Source organism: Capra hircus, chromosome 2 (assembly GCF_001704415.2).
Source record: "Capra hircus breed San Clemente chromosome 2, ASM170441v1, whole genome shotgun sequence".
NCBI lineage: Eukaryota > Metazoa > Chordata > Mammalia > Artiodactyla > Bovidae > Capra > Capra hircus.
In genome coordinates, this window is record NC_030809.1 from 20,453,885 (window position 1) to 20,478,939 (window position 25,055).

At 41.0% G+C, this 25,055-nt stretch overlaps 1 protein-coding gene across 3 annotated transcripts in view; it reads left to right on the plus strand.

The window, feature by feature from the left end:
* Positions 1 to 25,055, plus strand: part of COL4A4 (collagen type IV alpha 4 chain) — a 146,338-nt gene that overhangs the window by 46,606 nt on the left and 74,677 nt on the right. For all 3 annotated transcript variants that reach the window (XM_018058850.1, XM_018058852.1, XM_018058849.1), the window contains exons 5-19: positions 260 to 394; positions 1,510 to 1,554; positions 2,669 to 2,785; positions 6,135 to 6,203; positions 7,789 to 7,824; positions 9,884 to 9,946; positions 10,291 to 10,326; positions 10,762 to 10,803; positions 14,057 to 14,137; positions 14,970 to 15,023; positions 15,290 to 15,349; positions 17,177 to 17,221; positions 17,552 to 17,605; positions 18,377 to 18,446; positions 19,485 to 19,589. In XM_018058850.1, the coding sequence (XP_017914339.1) occupies positions 260 to 394; positions 1,510 to 1,554; positions 2,669 to 2,785; positions 6,135 to 6,203; positions 7,789 to 7,824; positions 9,884 to 9,946; positions 10,291 to 10,326; positions 10,762 to 10,803; positions 14,057 to 14,137; positions 14,970 to 15,023; positions 15,290 to 15,349; positions 17,177 to 17,221; positions 17,552 to 17,605; positions 18,377 to 18,446; positions 19,485 to 19,589 (1,012 nt within the window). The remainder of the gene's footprint in view (positions 1 to 259; positions 395 to 1,509; positions 1,555 to 2,668; positions 2,786 to 6,134; positions 6,204 to 7,788; positions 7,825 to 9,883; positions 9,947 to 10,290; positions 10,327 to 10,761; positions 10,804 to 14,056; positions 14,138 to 14,969; positions 15,024 to 15,289; positions 15,350 to 17,176; positions 17,222 to 17,551; positions 17,606 to 18,376; positions 18,447 to 19,484; positions 19,590 to 25,055) is intronic.

Genomic DNA, 25,055 nt, shown 5'->3' on the forward strand with positions numbered 1-25,055 from the left:
GGACTATAATCGGTATATAGAGGTGTGTGTGTGCACGTGCAGTGATTCAGATTTACTGTATAGCTTTGATTCAGATTGAAAAAGACAACATTTTCTTTCTGTTTTGGCAATTAATTCATCATTTGTCCTTCTGTTGTTAAAATTTGCTCCATCTTTAATTTTCCAGTCTTCTGTAAACCCAAGTCACCATATATTTGTGTTAGAAAACTCTACTTAAGGCTCATCCAGCACTCTCTTACTTTTTAATCTTTCTTCTTAGGGTCAACCCGGACCACCAGGGCCACAGGGTCCTATTGGACCCCTGGGACCACCAGGACCCATTGGGATCCCAGGAGAGAAAGGGATGAAAGGAGACAGTGGCCGTCCTGGAGCAGCAGGTGACAAAGGTGATAAGGTAAGCCTCTTCTTAAGTGAAAGACTCATTTAACCACTCACCAGCGTTGCTATACCAGATTCTTTTTTTGTATAATCACAAGTAGTACCTCTTTGCACCTTATAAAAATTAAGCCTGAACTCCTCTTGTGTAATCAGCCCTCATTTCTAGCCCCCTTTGCAGAGGCGCGTGCCTCTCTGGATGTTTTCTGGATACTTAAAGAGAAGAGCGTGTCAGGCTTCCCTGGTGGCTCAGTGGTGAAGAATCCGCCTGCCAGCGCAGGAGACGTGGGTTCGATCCCTGATCTGGGAAGATCCCACATGCCACAGAGCACCTAAGCCTGTGCGCCACAACTACTGAGCCTGTGCCCTAGAGTCCAGGAGCCGCATCTACTCAGGCCACAAGCTGGGGAGCCCATGCTCCACGAGAGAAACCGCCGCAGTGAGAAGCCGGCGCATCACAACTAGAGAGTAGTCCCCACTCGCCACAGCTGGAGAAGAGCCTGTGCAGCACAAAGACCCAGCACAACCCCAAACAAAATAAACAAATAAAATGAATGAAAAAACATGAGCGTATCCAGTGAGGAGTGGTTTTCTTTATGACTTTTTAAAAAGCCTAAAAGATACTATATGTACCATGCTGAGTCTTTTTTCACTCAATCACATAACTCAGAAATCATTTCATATCCGTTGATGTAGATTGAACTTATTCCTTTAGAAACTTTGTTTAATATGCTATAACATGGATATAAAACTATTCTTCTCTGTTGAGAATTTGAGATCTTATTGTAGTGCAAGTGTGCAAAAACAGTCCTGTCAATTACCCATGTTTACATTTAAGGTTTTCTTTCTCTGGGATAAAGAGATTCTGGGAAGTTGAATTTCTAATTATCCAGTATTGTATTCTTTGAACTGATACTGCCATGTTGGCTTCCTAAGTACAAAAAGAAAGAAACAAAATGCTGATTTCTAAATGTTGGCATTTGAGCTCCTTAATGTAAAAATAGATGACAGTGCCCATTAAGGGTTGTTTTTTTTAAAGCAAGCCATTATTTACTAATGCTTTTAAGTAAATCAACTGGTTAATCTAATAATTTAGTAACTTTTATATCTTTATTTTATTTTCTGGGATTTTAGGGTCCAACCGGAGTTCCTGGATTTCCAGGTCTGGATGGGATACCTGTAAGTATCCTTAAGTTTTCTCCATTTTGGGGGGGAAGAGAGAGACTCATCAAAGCCTTAGTCACATGAGCTAATGTATTTATATGATATAGATTATATAGTAACTGAACAAAAACAACAGCAAATGGCAAACTTTGCTTTCTTATTTTCAGAAATGGCAGGGTATGTGCATTTCAATTTTGTGTAATAACTCTGAGACCAAAACACTTTACTTGAGGAACAAGGTTTTCAAGCAGATTGGAGAAAAACATTTGAGAACATGAGCTAGATATACTTGTCAGCTCAAGTATAATTTTCTGGAAATAAATTTACTCTCATTATGAAATTTCTTATTAGCTGTGAGTCCTAATGGTGGGAATGAGCTTAAAGCTCTCATTTCTAATGTGAAAACCAAAGGAAGGAAGAAAAAGGTATTTGGGGATGGTTACAATTCATTAAAGTCTTTCTAAGGATTTCAAGGAAGATTTCCTCCCAAATCTCTGAAAATACTCCAAACTAAATGAATTTAAATTGGAGTGTATGAAAATAAATATATGTCTTCCCAGGTGGTGCTAGTGGTAAAGAACCCATCTGCAAATGCAGGAGACATAAGAGACATGGGTTCGATCCCTGGGTCAGGAAGATCTTCTGGAGGAAGGCATGGCAACCCACTCCAGTGTTCTTGCCTGGAGAATCCAATGGACAGAGGAGCCTGGCAGGCTTCAGTCCATGGGGTCACAAAGAGTCCCAAGAGTCAGACACGACTGATGTGACTTAGCATGCACATATGCACTGTATTACATCGTATTTGTGGGTGGGAAAGGCAGATTCACAAAACTGAACAACATGTGAGTCATAAAGGCCATAATCTGGGTACCCATATTGCATAACCACTTTGTTACGATCAGTTCAGTTCAGTTTAGTCGCTCAGTCGTGTCCGACTCTTTGCAACCCCATGGACTGCAGCACACCAGGCCTCCCTGTCCATCACCAACTCCTGGAGTTTACTCAAACTCACGTCCATTGAGTCGGTGATGCCATCCAACCATCTCATCCTCTGTCGTCCCCTTCTCCTCCTGCTTTCAATCTTTATATTCTTGCAAAAATACTTCACCTATAATTTTGTTTTCTGTAGGGGCACCCAGGGCCTCCTGGATCCAGAGGCAGACCTGGCATAGATGGCTACAATGGCTCAAGAGGTGATCCAGGGATTCCAGGAGAAAGAGGAGCTCTTGGCCCACGAGGCCCCCCAGTAAGAGAGCCACAGCTCATTTTAGTGGGAATCAAATGAAAAGAGCCTCCAGTGGGAACAGACTTGATGTGTTCAAGAAACAGTTATTACAAGTATCCCAGGAGCCTGGTGAACAGATGGGGGTGACTGGAGGATGAGAACAGAGAGTTGACATGACAGCTGCATCAGTAGCTGACATGGGGCCTTGTAGACTGTGGAAGGAGGCTGGGTTTTCTTTTCCATGACATGGGAAGACACTGGATGGTTTTAAGGAAGGAAGTGATCTGATCTGACTGATGTTCTACCAAGATGCTTCTGGTTGCTGGATAGAGAATGAATAGTAGGGGAAGGGAGGGCAGTTTGCAAAACTGAGGTTGTTTATCCTTCAGGGTTCACTGCAGCCACTTAAACCCTTCTAGGTATTTCAAACAGAAAGGAATTTAATACAGGGAATTTGGCACTTAATATAATGGTTGGAGGATTAAAACTCAGGGGTCACTGCAAGATTTCAGGGGCTCACACATAGCTGAGATCCAGAAGTTAAAAGCTGCTCCTGTACTTCAACCACTACCTCTTATCCCCACTTCAAGACACCAGAAAACACTTAGGTTTCTACCTTCCTGCTTGGCAGCATCAACCGTACTAGAAGAGGATGTTTTGCTCATTTCTGCCCCCCAAATCTCAGAAGTACATCTCCCAGGTGGACCCTACTTCACAGCCAGCTGCAAAGCAGTCTGGGGAATGAAGTGTTTAGCTTTCTAGCTCCCATAATGCAAAATAAATAAATAAATGACAGGAGTTTGGAGTGAAGGTTCAGAAATAGTTGACAGTATCCAGCACTTAAGAGGCCTTTACTGCTCTTAGTGTTTTTTTTTTTTTCCTTCAGAAGTTTGCACTTTTATTTAAATATAACTTTAGTAAGAATGATTCTTTCCTCTACCATTTATATCCCATTTCTCTCTTTTCTCGCTTAAATAAAGACTGGAGATGATTTGGCCTTTCAAAACTGATTTTCTGTGCCTGTTTTTCAGCCTTTCTGCTTCCCTAGTTACATAGCATCACCTTCTAAAAGGTTTTCTCATCACCACCACAGTCATCTTACTTTCTTCTATGCAGTTTCCTTTTGCTCCAGATCCTAGTGGAAATGGTCTGAACGCAGAACTCAAGAATTTCCATATTCACCTTTTTCTTGTGGTATCAAGCAACACAACCGACTTCCATGGTTAAGCTTCTCAACCGCCATTTGTTTTCATACTCAGCCCCTTGAACATGCAAGGGCAGTCTGGTGAACGCACATTTCTTAAGATCTTCAAATCTGATCACACCGCATTCTACTGAGCGTCCATGAACATCCGAGAGAGCAGGATTCTCAATTTTAGCTTTAACACAGCAGGTTCTTCTGATCACAGTGCTGAAGTTTGTCATAATGGTCTCTCTGTAAAGTGATTTTTTTTTTTCCCTTGACCCATTTAGTATATGGGCAGTCCTCACTTTGCACTGAGTTGACTTTAATAATGGCATGCAATCCTAAGGCACACAAAGCAACCTTAACATCCGATGGGAAAATTACTGTTGTTCCATGACCTTTAAGATATTCCATTAAAACATCATAAATATATAGGGGTAATTTTAAAAACTAATATTTACTTATCACATTATAATCTAAACCATTAGACACATTGAGAATTAAAGGGTTTTCTTTCTTTGTAAAAACTTATCAAAGACAGTTTGAATTGGGCTTGCCTTCTCCTGGTCCTGTAACTTAGGACATGAAGTGGTGGGGTTTTCTGTGCTTTGGTGAATATCACCCTCTTTTCTAAGTTTGGACCAGCTGTGGTGACATCTCTAAGAGTTTCTGTAACATAAGGTTCTTCTGTCTGTGTCACTTCCTCCGGTATGTTTCATTCTTTTGGTTACAACCACTCCCTTCTTTTATGTGGATATGTTTATCTTCGCTGAATTCCTCTGGCTTGAATGATGGTAGTGACAACACTCTCACAATGGCTCTTTTTTTCCATAACTCCACTGACGTTCTATTTGAATTTCTCCTGCGGTATTAGCATTTTTCACTCCCGTTTCATCTTTGTTGGCCAGTCCTCTCTTTCAGTGATTTATCTGCATGAAATGTCAGTTGGGTGTGTCACTGGGAGGGAAGCAAGGGCAACACAGCTACACACTTGTAGCTAACAGATGCTAGTGACTAGTCACTGGGAGACTTTGAAAGGAATGATACAATCAGCTGGTGATCTTGGTTCACCTGTTACTTATGTAGCGATCTGTGGACCAATGAGCCAGCAGTGATGTTTGTGTTTTATGCGCTGACTCAGTTAATACACAGTGGTAACTGAAGTTTGAAGCCGCTGGTTGGAGGACTGGTGTGATATAACTTATTTGTGGAACTGAAACACACGTATTGGAACTGTGAGAAGCAACAATTTTCTGCATAGGCAAATCTGACTTCTCAAGAAAACTGATGGTGTAATTTACCACAAAACTCTAGTTATCTCCTTTTGGAAACAAAGTCAAACACTCTCCTAACAGGGATTAACTTTGAAACCTGTATGTGCTTCATAGAAATACGATATAATGGCACCTCACTCCAATATTCTTGCCTGGAAAATTCCATAGACAGAGAAGCCTGGCAGGCTATAACCCAAGGGGTCACAAAGAGTCAGACACGACTGAGTGACTGAGCAACCAACTTAAGATGTATTAAGTAGGACATTAAGATATTAAATAGGGAAACTTTGGGGTGAAAGTACATTAAGGTGTTTTGTTCACTTTTAAAAATTACTCGAAGTAAACAAACTTGCAGCTACATGTAAAAACCTTCTAAAGGAAACAGGTTATTTTTTTAATAAGTTAATCTAAAGGGTACTTAAGCTCTGTTTTGAATACAAATAGTTAAATGGATAAAATAATTTTTTTGCTATTTCTGGGGCATAAATTATTAACTGACAACTTCAGTGTTATTTACTTATAAGAAAAATCCAAGTACTATGTACATTATGTTGTAAGGAAAAATGCAATTTTTCTGCTGAATAATTAGCAAATAGCTATAGATATATTAGCATTATGTATAACTTATATAAATATATAATGTATTTATAATGTATAATAAATATTTGTAATATGTTTATGAATACATTAGTAGATATTCCATTTTAGGAGATTCCTTAATAGATCTTAAGCAAATATTGATAAGTATATATGTGTAATTGAGGATGATAATAATAATGAGAATAAAATAATCTCCACTAGTGAAATATGATTATAACAGTAATTTTATTGGTAATATTTCAGTTGCAAAAGAAAATACAGAAATAGTAATATGCTCTTTTCCTCTCTCAAGTGAATATTTTGTTTTCAGGGCCTTCCTGGAGAAAAAGGAGAAAAAGGAAATTCAGTGTTCATTTTAGGTGCCACTAAAGGTATGCAGGTAAGTGTTATGATCAGGGTGGATTTCAGATGAATTCTTTTCCATACAGGTCAACCCATGCAGAAAACACATGCCTGAGATTTCCTTTGGACTGCTACATGGATGAACGCTGTGGTCATTAATGCTGAGTGGAGTAAACTGGTCACAAAAGGACACAACAGGGGTGATTTCCACTGAGAGGAGGTTCTCACAGTAGCTGGATTCATAAAGTTGGGGAGCAGAATGGTGCTTATCAGGGACTGGAGGGAGTAGGACTAGGCTGCTGCTGCTGCTGCTACTGCTAAGTCGCTTCAGTCGTGTTCGACTCTCTGCGACCCTATAGACGGCAGCCCACCAGATTCTCCAGGCAAGAACACTGGAGTGGGTTGCCATTTTCTTCTCCAATGCATGAAAGTGAAAAGTGAAAGTGAAGTCGCTCAGTCGTGTCCGACTCTTAGCGACCCCATAGACTGCAGCCCACCAGGCTCCTCTGTCCATGGGGTTTTCCAGGCAAGAGTACTGGAGTGGGGTGCCATTGCCTTCTCCTAGGACTAGGCGGCTCATATTTAATTGGTACAAAGTTTCCACTGAAGAAATGAAAAGTTTTGACAATGGAAGCTGGTGATGGTTATATAACATGGTGAATGTATTTAATGCCACAGAACTGTGCACTTAAAAATGGTTGAAATATTAAATTTTACCATATGTATGTTTTACAATGTATTTTACATTTTGGAAAAAAAAAAAGCCTACATTCAAGAGAATATACACTCCTTGATTTTTTTAAAGTAGGTTAAGTCTCAGGATAGTCACGAAACGGTAGGTGAGCACAAAGGTAGTGAGTGTGAGGGAACTGCAACAGAAATTCCCTTTACACCTGCTCTGGGTGGTAACAAAGCGTCCGTTAAGGCAGCCAAGCTCTGCCAATCAGAAGAGAGATGGTTAAACACTGATGAAGTGGAACCATTCAAGTGAGGATTTAGATATGAAAGATGAAATCCCCTTTAAAAAAATTGATATTTTATTTTTATTGGAGTATAGCTGCTTTACAATGCTGTGTTAGCCTCCACTGTACAACAAAGGGGATCAGCCATATGTGTACATATTCCCTCCCTCGGGGGCCTCCCCTCCCACCCCACCTCCCATCCCGCCCCTCCAGGTCATCACAGAGCACCAAGCTGAGCCTCTGCGCTTACGGCAGCTTCCCACTAGCTATCTCTTTTATGCCTGGTAGTGTATATTCCCAGTCCTGATCTCCCAGTTGGTGCCACCCTCCCCTCCCGCCCTGTGTCCACGTGTCCGTTCTGTATGCTGTGTCTCTATTCCCGCCCTGCAAATTGGTTCCACGTCCTCACGACTTCAGCGATCTTTCCCTGGTGTTGGTTGGTTTTGAATGAGTGGAAGTACAGTTGGGGGCTTAAGAATAAAATCAGGAAAGCGCCTCCACAGAGCTCTATCCACAGCTATCTGTTCTGTGCTGACAAACTGAACAAACTGCACAGACTGTCCAGATAATTCCTGCGTGTGTATGTTTCTTCTTTTACGTCCTGTGTATTTGAGGGGAACAGTGTTGCTCTTCTAATGCAATGTACCGTTACTGTTGCAGGGCGACAGAGGGGACCCAGGACCTCCCGGCTCACCAGTAAGTCTTTGGGGCAGGCCCTGAGCTTATGTTTGCTCCTCGGATAAGCTATGGTCCCCACTAGTAGGTTAGTAGGTCCCCACTAACCTAACCCCACTAGCAAGACAGGTTACCTAAATCTGCAGGGCCCACTCAGTGCAAAATGAAAACGCAGGTTTCTTGTTCAAAAATTATTACAAATTTCAAGATGATGACAGCAGAGCTTTAAATCAAACACAAGGCCTATGTGACTGCACTGATCACAGGCTCACAGGGCCATCCTTGAATCTCAGCTGGCTCCTGCTTACCTGCCTCTTCTGTCTTGCAGTGATCATTTGGTATTGCTCAGGTAGCCACAGTCACTTAATATTTATGAAAATGTACCTCTTTGAAACTACCTAAATCATATATGTCCAGTGAAAGTGATTTTTGCCTGCTGAATCAGTAATTGTATATTGTGTTTAATATTTTGCACCATCCTCTTGTTCCTGGAATTTGTAATTCAGTGATTAGACTTGTTCCAATCCATCAATGTTCACAAGATTAAAACTGAAAGCAATTTTGCCTCCTAATGGTTCACCGTAATTTCATTTGGTGACTTCTGGCTGCTGATGGTATTATTTCCCAGGTTGGTTCTCTTCCTACTCTGGAAGCTCGTTGCTTTGTTTTCAATAGATACCTCAGTGTCGATGTTAAAATAAGTAGCAGTTCATCCTTTAGGAGAGAGGAATGCCAGTGCGTGCTCACAGATCATCGGACGTGGGCAGGGTGAGCTGGAGAACAGCGTGCCTCTGTTCATACTTCTAGAACTGCCCAGCTATTACCTTTCCTTGTGAATTTGTGTATCATGCCACAACTTAACATGTTCCAGAAAACTGAGGCTGAATTGCCTTGATCTTGAGTTGGGGACATTCTTATTCACATTGACCGTTTAGGCATGTTGAAAGAATAGAGTATAACTATATTAATATTTTAATTTAATGTTCAGTTCAGTCGCTCAGTAGTGTCCGATTCTTTGTGACCCCATGGACTGCAGCACACCAGGCCTCCCTGTCCATCACCAACTCTTGGAATTTACTCAAACTCATGTCCATTGAGTTGGTGATGCATCCAACCATCTCATCTTTTGTCGGTCCCTTCTCCTCCCACCTTCAATCTTTCCCAGCATCAGGGTCTTTTCCAGTGAGTCAGTTCTTTGCATCAGGTGGCCAAAGTATTGGAGTTTCAGCTTCAGCATCAGTCTTTCCAATGAATATTCAGGACCGACTTCCTTTAGTGTGGTCTGGTTGGATCTCCTTGCAGTCCAAGGGACTCTCAAGAGTCTTCTCCAACACCACAGTTCAAAAGCATCAATTCTTTGGTGCTCAGCTTTCTTTATAGTCCAACTCTCAGATCCATACATGACTCCTGGAAAAACTATAGCTTTCAGTAGATGGACCTTTGTTGGCAAAGTAATGTCTCTGCTTTTTAATATGCTGTCTAGGTTGGCCATAGCTTTTCTTCCAAGGAGTAAGTGTCTTTTAATTTCATGGCTGCAGTCACCATCTGCAGTGATTTTGGAGCTCCCCCAAATAAAGTCTCCCACTGTTTCCACTGTTTCCCCATCTATTTGCCATGAAGTGATGGGACCAGATGCCACAATCTTCATTTTCTGAATGCTGAGCTTTAAGTCAACTTTTCACTCTCCTCTTTCACTCTCATCAAGAGGCTCTTTAGTTCTTCACTTTCTGCCATAAGGGTGGTGTTATCTGCATATCTGAGTTTATTGATATTTCTCCTGGCAATTGAAAGTATCTTGATGTCTATTAAAGTTATATGTGGAACAAGATTTCTTTGATCTCTGGGTCTTAATTTAGTCTCAAATGTAGGGGTCAGGCACCCCCACCTGAGCACTGCTGCCTGCCCGCTCTGTGCCCTTTTCCCAGCTGAGTCAGGGCTGCTGTCCAGGACTACCCAGGAGGGCAGGTGTGTCTGGAACTGACTTCTCCTAGGTCTTTATCTACCTGGGTTACATGCAGCTCTGGCAAGAACAATGCTTATAGTTTTTCGTAACAAAGGCACTGATTTTTCTCCTGTTTAGGGATCAAGGGGAGTGAGAGGCCCAGCAGGCCCAGCGGGGTACCCGGGAGAGCCCGGGTTAGCAGTAAGTACCGCATTGCTGATGCTGTTCCTCTAGAAGCCCCAGCTTGACGTTTAAATAAAGCAGAAGAAGCCAGAATTGCAGTCTTGGGTCAGGCAGAGGTGTTCCTTTGTGCGACCTGATGAATCAACGCACACCCACCATTATGAGTGCGAGTCCATTCTGAGACAGATCCCCCCTGGGGGTGGCATTGGAGGGGGGGACAAGCAGCCCAGCTGTGGTAAGAAGTCCATTGTGCATGTTTCAAAATTAAGGGTTTCCTAAAGAAGAGCTTGAGACACCCAACAAGGACACATTCAGATTTCTGTGACTGATGAGTGATTTGTGTGTTTTTGCTGTTCATTTAGGGACCTCCAGGCCCCCCTGGGAGTCCAGGCTTAAAGGTAGGCAGCCATGAGTAACATACACAAATAATGTCCATGTCCAACAAGACAAGAGACCACTGATGTTTGTCCGAATCATGTCTTCCCTCTTTTTAAAATTCCCAAAGTATTTAATAAATCATTGTTTAGTCGCTCAGTCACATCTGACTTTTGCGATGCCATGAACTGCAGCCCCCCAGGCTCCTCTGTCCATGGGATTTCCCAGGCAAGAATATTGGAGTTGGAGTGGGTTGTGATTTCCTTCTCCAGGGGATCTTCCCAAGTCAGGGATTAAACCCAGGTCTCCTGCATTGCAGGCAGATTCTTTACCACTGAGCCACCGGGGAAGCCCTATTTAGTACACTTCAACAAATTACCTAACCAGAAGTCTTACTTGCTTGTAGTTCTTCTTTAATTTCCAAAAGCAACGAGTTTCTGTTTTGCTTTCTTTTCCAGGGTAATCCTGGCGTAGGAGTAAAGGGGCAAATGGGAGACCCGGTAAGAATCCCATTTTGCATGGAGGAGCAGGTGTTAAAATGCATGAACTGGCCGTGTCTAGGAGGCTGTTCCGATGATCACTTAACTTGCGTTCATCCCCTCATCACTGCCCAGTTTTGTGGCCAAGGATTTGTCTTCACTGACTTATTAAGTTACCCTTACCCTTGGCTGTAGAATGACAGTTCTGACAAAATCTAATAGTAAATTCAAATTAATTTATATGACACACTTCCTCCTAGGCCAAAGAGATGGAATGATTCTGGGAACACATCCAGAGTAACAATTATGTTTAATTACAGATTTGTTTGACTTAATCTTACAAATTTCATCAGAATCCGAAACTTCATACATAAGTAAAAACATAAATAGCTGCAATCCACACGTTCTTCCACTTCCTCCACCCTTCACACTTATAGTCCTTTCTGCTGAAGTAGGACACTAAATAAGGGCAAGCTTTAGCAGAGTGCTGTATGGTGGCTGTTCATCTAGAAGCAATCTGCCGTGTTTAAGAGCTGGTGAGGGGCTCTTTTTAAAAAATATTTATTTATTTATTTGGCTGTGTTGGGTCTTAGTTGCAGCATCTGGGATTGTGGTTTTGTCAAGTGGGATCTTTCATTGCAGCTCGTGGGCTCAGTAGTTGCTGATTGAGGCTTGCGAGCTCAGTAGTTGCAGATTTCAGGCTTAGTTGCTTCCAGCAAGTGGGATGCTAGTTCCCCAACCAGGGATGAAACCTGTATTCCCTGGCTTGTAAAGTAGATTCTTAACCACAGGACCATCAGGGTAGTCCCTGGTGAGGGGCTCTTTCAACAAATCTGGGTAAAAAGACATTGAGCATCCACCCTGTGTCAGGCTAGGTTTGGTGCTGGGGGTGGGCCTTTAGTGAGACGGACCTGATCCCCCCCTCTCATGGAGTCCCAGCATGGTTGGGTAAGTTACTGTACATCCATTTAACAGAAGGACACACTTGCCAAAAATATATTGGAAGACATCATGATGTGGGGAGGTGCGATGCTAAGCAGAAAATACAGGTGACAAAGGGCTAAGCTCAACTTTGTAAAACCAAAACAACAACAAAAATTAAAATCTACATGTAGAGTAGGATTTCTCAACCTTCACAATACTAATGTATTATCGTGGGGCTGTCCTGTGCAATGTCGGATGTTTAGCAGCATCCGTGGCCTCTACCTACTAAATGTTGGTAAGATTCCTTCCGCTTCATTGTGACAACCGAATATGTCAAACAATCTTGCCAAATGTTCCTGAAGGGAGGCACATCCAAACTCTCCCCTCCCTCCCCCTGCCCCCCCAACTCCCAATCTTGCTAACCACTAACTTAGAGAAATGACTGGGGAGAAAAATAGATGAAAACAATGTTTTCCAAAGTTGGAATATATTTGTCAGAACCTCTACACCTGTGCACCCCATTTTGAGAAACCTCACACAGTGAGGAAACATGGCCAAGTTAGAGAACTTAGCACCAACACAGTTGCACGTGTTTGCAAACTCAGGCTGTTACTCCTACAGTAACGTGCAAATATTTGACGATGAGGTGGCTGTTCAAATTATCCAAAATACGCTTTTAAAATTTTCTTTTGATTGTTAGGTAAACAAAGGCATAATTTTGAAATGTTGGTGCAGAGCTCTCATAACGCCCAAGACCATGTTGGCCACTCCATTTTTAGAGCAGACTGTACTAAATGGTAGTTACTCATGTTTTCCTAGGGGATACGATTATGGATCATTTATATTTTGTTCTTCATAATTTATCTTTTTGTATTTTTGACTGAAATGAATATGTGGTACTGTCACAATATTAAAAAAAAAACAGCAGTAGCCTGACCAACATTTGGAAGAGGCTCCTTGCTTGCCAGCCTATATGGGTTTTGTATAGTTTTATTCCAGTTATAGGAGTAAGTATTGTTATCTTACCAATCCGTATTATGTATTTCTTAAGTAAGCAAATACACAGTGTTTATGCATTTGTTCAATTACTTATTCATGAAACAGAAGCCAATAGAACGGCTGCTACACCCTCACTGTGTTAGGTACTAGGGTACATCAACAGAAACAAACCAAACCCACATGTCTAACCTCCTGGTTCTTCTGTAGTTTCCCAGGTGTGGGTGGGAATTGAATTATTGGTTATATTTTTTTATTTACTATGCAGAAAGTAATAAGCATTTTATGTGCATTATCTATTCAATAAAAGAATACTTTGAGGTAGGCAGTATTATAATCCCCATTTCACAGAGAAGGAGAGAAAGATTTTGAGGAGTTAAGGAAACTAGGGATAAGGAGATTTTAAGAAACTTGCCCAGAGTATCCCAGTCTAGTAAGGGCCTAGTTTCTACACACAGGTGACAACCTGACATATCACCTGTTTTTAACACAAGAGGGAGGATAATTCCAGGTGCAAAATATTAGAAATATTCAAAAAGTATGAAATAACTACCTTCTAATTAAGGGTGTGTTTTGATTGTATTGTGGCAAAACCAATCCAAGGAACATTTTTTTCTTGTAGAGAACATCTCTAATGACCCAAATGAAAACTTTTAACTCATGATTTCCCACAAAGAGATGTAAAATATTAATGAACTAGATATAACCTAAGTCAAACCAAAGTGGAATAACTTAGTAAGTGATAATGTATTATTATGAGAGATTATTGCATAGGTGTTGAAAATCAGGTTTTTTTTAAAGAATTTCTAGTATAATAGGTAAATGTGCAAAAAATATTGTTGTAAAATATATTAAGTGACTTAAAATTTTAATAAAATAAAAATATAAACTGTATTCTATATTTAAATGACATTATATAGTTTTACTAGTTTTATAATATATTTTAATATGTTTAACACACCATATAGTCACATATACGTGTGTGTGCACATGCATATTCTGCACATATATGTGTATGTATACATGTGTATATACACGAACATATACAAGCACACACACATCAAAAGAACTGTACTAAAGTTTTAGTAAGTATTGTCTCTGGATAGTAGGATTATGGATCACTTTTATTTTTTTAATTCATTTTTAACAATAAGTATGTATTTTTATGAAAAACAATAAACATTTAAAATTAAGTGACATATTTGCCAAGTTTTAAATTTTAAATCCATGATACATGTTACATAGGATTATAAGCATTATATCACAGTTATGAAAAGCTTCTTTGTTTCAAATTTCATTTCAAAATAAAGTTAAAAATGGCATTCTTCTTATATTGATTTTTTTTTTTTTAAAGGGTGAGGTTGGCCAACAAGGTTCTCCGGGACCCACTCTGTTGGTGCAGCCACCCGATTCTGGTCTCTATAAAGGAGAAAAGGTAATTCTCAACTCATATGATACTTTGATAAAGTAGTCATAGCCAACATTTTCTGAACATGTTCCCATGCCAGCAAAGAGCTGAGTACCTACGTGCCACACTGCCTCCATCCCAAGCCTTCACAGATTGGTACTATTATTAGCTCCACTATACAGAGCTGAAAAAAGGCTTAGAAAGGTTTACCAGTGTTCTCAAGTATGCCCAAGCTGCTGAGTGCAGATCTAGCTTGGGATGCAAATGGTGACATGTCCTCCAGGATCTAGACCCCATCCGTGTCTTTGATATGGTGGCTGAGAAGACCATTGGAAATCCAGTTGTCCTTTAGATGTTACATATGGATCTGATGCTTGGGTAATTGAAAAGGTGACAGCTGCATAGAGCTGGGCACATAATAGACTCTTGGCAAATGTTAATTCCTTTCTCAGCCTCCAGCACTGATGTTACTGATGCCATATGCAAATTCTCCTATCAGTTTTCAGTTACTGGATTCAGTTTCACTTCATTGTTCAAAATGAGCCTCTCCTCTCAACAGCTACCCCGCTGGTGCAGCTTCCCAGCTTGCATCTCCTGCCCTGGTCCCATGGTGGCTCCCTCCCCACCGCCCCTCCTCCATGCCCCATGAGGCTACACTCTCACACAGAACCAGCCTGAAGAGTGTCAGGTTTAAAGAGTGTCAGGCCCTTGGATCTTAGTTGTTAGTTAGAAACAGTTGAAGAGTAATCCTTTATTAAAAAGTTAGGAGAACGGTTGTTGAAAGAGGTAATTTCTGAAACAGGTGTAATTCAGTATGTTAAATAAGAGTAAGGCAGATTATATTCTTTGTAAATTTTAGGGTATTAAAGGACTGCCTGGAATGACTGGACCTCCTGGACCACCAGGAGCCAAGGTAATTTATTCAAATAATGTTAAAAAATTTGTATGATGTACTATCTTCATTTTTAAAAATTTTACTTGGTTATTATCCTTGCCTTAAATGCTGATCTGTTACTAGAATTTTTCACTATTTTATCATAATTGTATAGGAAGACTATTCCAAAGTATTCATTTTCTTTAAGTTGATGGCAGTAATTTTTATTTCTTATTTTGTTTTTACATTCCATATTGCTGAAATATAGTTGCTTAAACCCCTCTAAATGTTGTTATGTCTTTAAGGGAAAACCTGGTATTGGGAGAAAAGGAGAGAAAGGGATTCCTGGGTTTCCAGGACCTCGGGTAAGGCTCCTTCATGCTGTCTTTAACTTCAGTGAGTTTGGAGGCATTTCTCTCTCACATTTTTATAAGATTCAATCAGTAATTCTAAGAGCTCAAAAGTGGAGATTTTCTCAAAGAGGAGTATGTTTTGCTCAGCAAGAATTGTGTGACAGCTAAAGGCCCCAGAGCATCCCTCCTGTGCACGTTATTTGGATAAAACAGGCAAGCAAAAGATGGGAGAGTTGGCAGGAAGTTAACCGGACCTGGAACAACAGACTGGTTCCAAATAGGAAAAGGAGTGCGTCAAGGCTGGATATTGTCACCCTGCTTATTAACTTCTCTGCAGAGCACATCATGAGAAACGCTGGGCTGGAAGAAGGACAAGCTGGAATCAAGACTGCCAGGAGAAATATCGATAACCTCAGATATGCAGATGACACCACCCTTATGGCAGAAGGTGAAGAGGAGCTAAAAAGCCTCTTGATGAAAGTGAAAGAGGAGAGCGAAAAAGTTGGCTTAAAGCTCAACATTCAGAAAACGAAGATCATGGCATCCGGTCCCATCACTTCATGGGAAATAGATGGGGAAACAGTGGAAACAGTGTCAGACTTTATTTTTGGGGGGCTCCAAAATCAATGCAGCCACGAAATCAAAAGATGCCTACTCCTTGGAAGAAAAGTTATGACCAACCTAGATAGCATATTCAAAAGCAGAGACATTACTTTGCCAGTAAAAGTCCATCTAGTCAAGGCTATGGTTTTTCCAGTGGTCATGTATGGATGTGAGAGTTGGACTGTGAAGAAAGCTGAGTGCCGAAGAATTGATGCTTTTGAACTGTGGTGCTGGAGAAGACTCTTGAGAGTTCCTTAGACTACGGGGAGATCAAACCAGTCAATCCTAAAGAAAATCAACTCTGAATATTCATTGGAAGGACTGATACTGAAGCTGAAGTTTCAATACTTTGACCACCTGATGTGAAGAGTCAACTCATTGGAAAAGACCCCGATGCTGGGAAAAATTGAGGGCCAAGGTGAAGGGAGTGACAGAGGATGAGATGGTTGGAAAGCATCCTTGACTCAGTGGACATGAATTTGAGCAAACTCCGGGAGCTAGTGTAGGACAGGGAAGCCTAGCGTGCTGCAGTCCATGGGGTTGCAAAGAGTTGTACACAACTTAGAGCTAAACAATAACAAAAATGGGATCATGACATTTTCTCACTGGCTCAGTGTCAGTGTGATTGTAGCTTGGAATTGTTCAGTTAAGCCTATTTGACAAAAGAAAGTACTGATCTAAGGATAGTAGCTAGAAAACAAAAAGTACAGCATCAGGCCTCAACATCTCCATACCTGTCGCTAACGGGATCCCCGTTCACAGAGTCACGATGAAGGCCAGACCCAAACAGGCATGGACACTGAGTTTATTTGACTCCAAATTTAGTACTTAATGAGGCAGTATTGACTTCCATCATAATTTTGATTGCTGATAATGCATAGAGTAACTATTAATCTCCAGACAAATTATATTGCAATGATTCAAAGATATTTAGCTCAGTGAAAGCATTACATTAAATAAATTAAAGTAGAAGAGCAATAAAAACAACAAAACTATATTCTTAATTTATATCACTGGAGAGGACATGATTTTTTAAAATAATATTAAAGAGTATTTAAAATAGCAAATGTTGTAAAGAAATGGAATCTCTTTTATGTTTATTTCCTTTATTCAGTTATCTTTGTAGGCATGATTAAAAATCCCAAAAGCAATCTCATAAGGTGAAAAATGATTCACTGAATTGGTTTATGCATTTTTATTTAATTTTGCTTGTGTTTATTTTTGTGAATTTATTAGGGGGACCCTGGTTCCTATGGATCTCCAGGTTTTCCAGGATTAAAGGTAAATGTATACCATTATAGAGATGATAAATACATTTTTATTAGTAGATGCAATTCAGTATCATTCAAAAGTTGTACCAGGACATGTAGACTCATACACAGTAATAGCAGAGGAAACCCATTTATTTTATAAATTATATAATTTTGCTGTGGGTGCAAACTAGAGCACAAAACTCTGTGATGCAACCTAAAACCGTGTTAAGATTTTGTATAGAATCTCAGGGAGCATGTGTCATTCAGATAAAATCAGAATGAGATAATTTGTCAATGAGATAAAATGTCACAATCACATTTTTTTTTTTTTAAAAGGCATGCTTTTTGTTACTTGTAGGGGGAACCAGGACTGTTTGGAGATCCTGGGTCATTTGGATTTCTTGGCCCAAAGGTAAAAAAGTGAGCCTATTTGAGTACAATCTAATAACAGCTTATATCCCTTATGCGATCTAATTTATTTTTTAGAGTATTTCAAAATATCATTTTTTAAATGTCAGTGTTGCATATATTATTTTAATGCATGTTGTAATGATTGTATTTTACATTTGTGAAGTGATCTTTTTGAAGCAGATGAAAAGTACTGAACGTTTGAAAAATTCCATAGGGATCATATAGTATCATAATTGAAAACAGAGGGGCCTGTCGAGAACTCTTTGCTCTGACCACCAGTACAGTTTTTCTTTCCTTTGTAACCTCTGACCTCACCTTCAGCACTTTGTGGGACAAGCCATGGTGGCATTGAGATACACAATTAAAGAGGGACAATATTTGCTGCAAAGAAAAAATGTAGGTTCAGATGCTATAGGCAAAGAAACCATTTGTCCTAGAGTGCCAAATTAGACGTTAATGCTTATTACAGATAGAAGAAATTCCATGGCTTCAGAGGTGTCTAGTTTATGGGCATGGAATCACTTTTGGAATTTGGATTTATTTTTCTTTAGGAAGAACTTTGTTAGTTGGTTGTTTACTTCTGCTTATAGGTAGGAGGTTACTTATATTTGTTCCTCTTAGAACATCGTGAGTTATTTATTTCTCTAGTCAGCCTACAGGCTTTATTTCTTATACAAATGTACTTTTGGCCCTTCTAATATTTACTTAGTGCCAGGAAACAGGAGAAGAATATTAATATTTCTAAGAAAAGTGAATGAATGAATGATTTCAGGGAGATCCTGGAGACCGTGGGCACCCAGGACCACCAGGGGTTTTGGTAACTCCATCTCTTCCACTCAAAGGTTTGTGTTCCATTTGACTTCTCTATCAATTATGCTGAAATGGGATTTAAGTTGTCCTGAAAGAAGAGTTTGGTCCACTCTTTCTGTTCTTTATACACTGCTGCTGCTGCTGCTGCTAAGTCGCTTCAGTCGTGTCCAACTCTGTGCGGCCCCGTAGATGGCAGCCCAACAGGCTCCCCTGTCCCTGGGTGTCTCCAGGCAAGAACACTGGAGTGGGTTGCCATTTCCTTCTCTAATGCATGAAAGTGAAAAGTGAAAGGGAAGTCGCTCAGTCGTGTCTGACTCCTAGTGACCCCATGGGCTGCAGCCTTCTAGGCGCCTCCGTCCATGGGATTTGCCTAGGTGGGCTAAATATATGACCTTTACCATGAATGCGTAATTGTTGTTGTTGTTCATTCGCTAAGTTGTGTCTGACTCTTTGCAATCCCATGGACTGCAGCACGCCAGGCCTCCCTGCCCCTCAGTATCTCCTGGAGTTTGCCCAAGTCCATGTCCATTGAGTCAGTGATGCTATGGAGCATCTCATCCTCTGTCATCCCCTTCTCCTCCTGCCTTCAGTCTTTCCCAGCATCAGAGTCTTTTCAAATGAGTCAGCTCTTCACATCAGGTGGCCAAAGTATTGGCTTCATAATGTATAAATTATACAAGTGCTAATAGAGATGTACGTCTCGATCATCTCTATCAGCATAAGACATCAAATTTTATGCTAGTGTGTAAACTGCCTGCTGGGACTTTTATTATGTTACCTTTCAGAAAGTAGGTATTTTAATTGCTGAACACATTTAAAACCATTTGACTAAGGCCTGCCACAATGCTGCCTCCAGGAAGAAGGCAGCCTCAACCAATGACAAATTCAGCACTACTTCAACTTCACGTGTCTGTCGGGGAGCGTCTAAAATACTGCATTTTAAATGTGGTGAGAAACTGCAAAACCATCTCACAGTTATACTTGATCAAGCCTCCCGAAAAGTAATTGTGCATGAATTTTCTAATGTATGCATATGTTTGCTATATACATGATGTCATTATTTTTGGCAGGCCCTCCAGGGGATCCAGGGCGCCCCGGCCACTATGGAGAAACAGGGGCTGTTGGACCACGTGGTCCTCCTGGTGCCCCAGGTAGACCAGGGGAAGCCTGTGCAGGTATGAATCCGCTGGCCTTTACAGCTCAGGTTTGCTACATCCTCCTCCACACCAGGGATTGTCCACTCTAGCTGATACTAAAATCATCTTGTTGTTTAGTCAAGAAGCTGTATCTGACTCTTTGTGACCCCATGGACTGTAGCCTGCTGGGCTCCTCTGTCCATGGGATTTCCCAGGCAAGAATACTGGAGTAGGTTGCCATTTCCTTCTCCAGGGGATCTTCCCAACCCAGGGATTGAACCTGCGGCTCCTACCACATCTCCTGCATTGCACACAAACTCTACTTCTGAACCACTAGCAAAGCCCAACTCATCTTAGGATTGTTTCAAAAATACTGATGGCTGAGCCTACCCAGACTAGGAATCTCAGACTCTCTTGGGGGATGGATCCACCTAGGCATCTACGGTTATAAAATCGTCCCCCTACTTCTAATGCACAGCTAGGATTAGGAAGCACAGAACTCAAACCAATTGACTAATTGGAGAAAATCCAGGTTCCTAGACTGCTTGCTCAGAAATATTCAGTCACTGTCTCAGGGGTGTGATAAGAAGCATCTATGTATAATGGGCTTCCCACAAGATTGCATGCATGCTAAGTAGCTTCAGTGGTGTCCAACTCATTGCGACCCTTTGGACAGTAATCCACAAGTTCCTCTGTCCTTGGGATTCTCCAGGCAAGAATACTGGAGTGGGTTGCCATTTCCTTCTCCAGGGGATCTTCCCAACCCACAGGCTGAACACACATCTCTTAAGTCTCCTGCATTGGCACAAGAGTTTTTACCACTAGGGCCGCTGGGGAAGCCCTGCACAAGATTACCAGTGCAGATAAGATTTTGAAACCACTGCTAGGATTAGAGTGTGTCTTCAGGTTTTTACCACCTTCTTGGAAGGCTCTCCCTGTGGATATATAGTTGTTAAAATTTAGTTTATCCACCTAGTCCCCAACTTAAATATTCTGCATAAAATGTGGAAATACAAATTGTGAATTAAAAAGTAGGATTTTGATTCACATTTAGTGAGTAAAAAAAAAAAAAAAAAAAGCCACAGTTTTCTCCTCCCTTCCCTCCAAACCAAAAAACAACAGTCTCATCCCCCACAGAAAAACCCTATGGCTCATGGTCATATTTGATGAAAAGCCTGAGAAATAATCCTATTGACACAAGAACTTTCAACTCCTTCAAATGCTATCTTAGTTAATAGTCTCGGTGATATTAGGAAAAGAAGTTTACAGGGTATTTTCATTCTGTGAACCCAGGAGAATTGATTAAACGTGAGGAGAAAAGTCTGGAATACATGTAATTCTCTTCAATCTGTCTCATGTTCTGTTTCCTGAGGAGTAAAAAGTTTTCTGAGATATTCAACTGTGAACTACAGAGGTCTTGTTTAATCTTCCACGAAGCTGGCTTTCACTTGGGAGAGTCTGATGACCACAAAGTCAGTAAATAAAGCTTTATTTAGTTCATTTACTCTTTAGACATTGTAGCCATGGTTTAACTGACCCAGGACTGTATGAATCATATAGACTGCTCTCTCAGTCAGGAGGTACTAGGCTCTTGTCTTACATTTTCCCTTTCAGGCTTGTTTATAATAAAATAGTGCTTCCAGCAGATTGAAATCAAAACCCAGTGGGAGTAAGTAACACATGTCTCTAGGGAATTTCAAACCAAGTATAACAAGAAGCCTCTTTATCCCAAAAATCTTTTAAAAAAGAACTAACCCATATTTGGACTTCAACCCATAGGAAGAAGTAATTTTATATGGTATAGTATTTACATTACATCATGCACATATATGTATCCATACATACATATGGTTGAAACACAGATCTCACAAAATAATATCTGTGGGGTATATGAGACACTCCCATTTCTATTCAATTCTTTTCTTTTGGAAAAAAAAAAAGGTTTTAATGCTGGCCACAACTTCACTGATGTTGTGTCCTGTCGGTGGATGATTGAGGCTGCAGTGTGCTGTACACTGTAACCCATTCTCCCTGTTGGAAGCTGGTTGAGGTTTTTCCCTGGCCCTGGGGCGAGACAGCAAGCAGGCAGCTTTCAGGTTCATTCTAAGTCAGGTCTAAGGAACGTTATAAAGACAAGATGGCAACCAAGTCCATAGGAGGACATATTCATTTTGTTTTAAGGACACCCATGTATGTAGCCTTTATTATACCTATTCAATTTTGTGATCATCTATAGTATTTACCTTGAAGTTTTGGAGTCAAACACCTATGATTGAATCCCAACCTTCACAATCAATGTAGTGTAGTGAAAAAGTTACATGTTTATACAGTGAACTAACATTTCTTTAGCCACCTGATGCGAAGAGCTGACTCATTTGAAAAGACCCTGATGCTGGGAAAGATTGAGGGCAGGAGGAGAAGGGGACGACAGAGGATGAGATGGTTGGATGGTATCACTGACTCGATGGACATGGGTTTCGGTGGACTCTGGGAGTTGGTGATGGACAGGGAGGCCTGGCGTGCTGCGGTTCATGGGTTTGCAAAGAGTGGGACATGACTGAGCGACTGAACTGAGCTGAACTGAACATTTCATGTTGTAGTGCTTACAAGCTGTGTAATCTTGGACACTTATTAACTCTCTGTTCCTCAGTTTTCCCATCTGCAAAATTGAGTTCTTGTTACAGTTGAAAGAAGTAATATGTATAGTTTTTAGAATACAACTTGGCATAAAGACTCACTATGTTAGCTATTATTAGCATTTCTTACATTGGGCCTAAATTTACTGTGCCTTATCTATAAGGTACAACCTTTAGAAGTTGTTTGAGGAGTAAAGCTAATGTCTGAAAATATATGTAAAGCCTCAGCACATATGCACACAAGAATGAAAGCCATCTATTTACTTTGGGTGCTACATTACTGATGACAAACCGGGTTCCAATTGTCTGTTGCTAAACAAGTAACCCCAAACCTAGTGGTTTAAAACAACAACATCCAGTATATACCCTTCACTCTTTCCATGGTTCAGGAATTCAGGAGGCATAAACCCAAGTGATTCCAGAGCAAAGGTTTTCTAGTTATAGCTGTAGACTAGCTGGAACAGAAACGTGAGGACTGGCCAGGCATCTCTCCCATTCGTCTCTCATATAGTCTCAGACCTTGCTGTGTGGCTCTGCACTAACTTAGACTTCCTTACAGCATGGTGGCTTCCAGGTGATAATGTTGCTTCCATGGTGGTTCAGGACTCCAGTCCCAAGCATTTCAGCTTACAAGGCAGAACCTGAATCGTCTTTAAGAATCTGGCCTGGGAAGCCATACGGCGTCACTCCAACCAAAGTTGATTAGTTTGAACAGTCACCAAAGGCTGCCACATTGCAGGGAAGAGGGACCTCCACTTCTTGCTAGGAGAGTGTCAGGGTTCTGCAAGAGTGTGAGATGCGAGAGCTACTAGGACGCCATCTTTAATAATGACCATCTTCCATCCGAGAGATTCTGGTACTACGTGTGCTTAGGAGGAAGCAGCTAGGAGAAGTGGTTGCTATCATATGAGGGCTCTGGCTGTCTTTTAGCCAAAGCTGTCAGTATGGGGTGGGTGCAGTAGGGTATCAAGGGGAGGCAGGATTCAGCTGCTCCTGCATTACTTTGACTTCCCCTGAATACAGTGAATATTACACTGACCTCCCCTGAACTTCCAATCCTTCGCTGAGAACTTGCTATAGCCAGATACTACATTAAGGTCCTTATGTGGATTATTTTGTTTCATCCTCATTAGAAGCCTCTGAGGAAGATGTAGAGAATTAAATAAGTTACATAACCTACTTTGGTACCTGTGGTTGGAGAGACAGAGGCCAGGTTCAAATCTAGCATCTCTATGCTTTCCACCAAGCTACATGGTTATAGTATTTTACCTCTACATAGATAATTATATGAGTCCAATTTTTGGCTGTTAAGAAAGTATGCTCCCCATTTAATTTGAGCATAAAAGATTAGAAGACTGTCTCCATATAAGCATATTGCTGCTTATATGGAGCTGCTGCTGCTGCTCCTGCTGCAGCTATGAGTATGCTGCTCATACTGCTGCTGCTGCTGCTGCTGCTGCTGCGTCGCTTCAGTCGTGTCCAACTGTGCGACCCCATAGATGGAAGCCCATCAGGCTCCCCCATCCCTGGGATTCTCCAGGCAAGAACATTGGAGTGGGCTGCCATTTCCTTCTCCAATGCATGAAAGTGAAAGTGAAGTCACTCAGTTGTGTCCGACTCTTAGCGACCCCATGGACTGCAGCCCACCAGGCTCCTCCATCCATGGGATTTTCCAGGCAAGAGTACTGGAGAGGGTTGCCATTGCCTTCTCCTAGTCAATGATAATTATACAAACAAAGTGCTTAAAATTATATGTTAGATACCTATCTGAGGGCTACCCTAAGAGTTCAGATGGTAGAGTATCCACTTGCAATGCAGGAGGTCTGGGCTCGATTCCTGAGTCAGGAATATCCCCTGGAGAAGGAAATGGAAACCCATTCCAGTATTCTTGCCTGGAGAATCCCATGGACAGAGGAGGCTGACGGTCTTCAGTCCATGGGGTTGCAAAGTGTCAGACACGACTGAGCGACTAACACACACACACACACACACACACACAGATGCCTATCTGCATGATTTAATGCATTACCTCATTTATTTTCTCCTTATTTAAAAATTTTATTGAAGTATAGTTGCTGTACAGTATTACAAGTTATAGGTGTACAGTATCAGTCAGTCAGTTCAGTTGCTCAGTCGTATCTGACTCTTTGCAACTCCATAGACTGCAGCACGCCAGGCCTCCCTGTCTGTCACCAACTCCCAGAGTTTACTCAAACTAATGTCCATTGAGTTGGTGATGCCATCTAACCATCTCATCCTCTGTCATCCTCTCCTTCTCCTGCCTTCAATCTTTCCCAGCATCAGGGTCTTTCCTAATGAGTTAGTTCTTTGCACCAGGTGGCCAAAGTATTGGAGTTTCAGTTTTAGCATCAATCCTTCCAATGAGTATTCAGGACTGATTTTCTTTAGGATGGACTGGTTGGATCTCCTTGCTGTTCAAGGGACTCTCAAGAGTCTTCTTCAACACCACAGTCCAAAAGCATCAGCTCTTCAGTGCTCAGCTTTCTTTATAGTTCAACTCTCACATCCATACATGACTACTGGAAAAACTATAGCTTTGACTAGATGGACCTTTGTGGGCAAAGTAATGTCTCTGCTTTTTAACATGCTGTCTAGGTTGGTCATAACTTTTCTTCCAAGGAGCAAGTATAGTGCTTCACAATTTTAAGGATTATGTGCCAGTTATGGTTATTATAAAATATTGGCTATATTCCCCATTTTGTACAATATATCTTTGTAGCTTATGTTATACATAATAGTTTGTCACTCCCTACCCCAATATTGCCCCCCCCAGCTCTCCCTCCAGTAACTACTAATTTGTTTTCTATATCTTTAAATCTGCTTCCCTTTTTTTATATTCAGTAGTTTG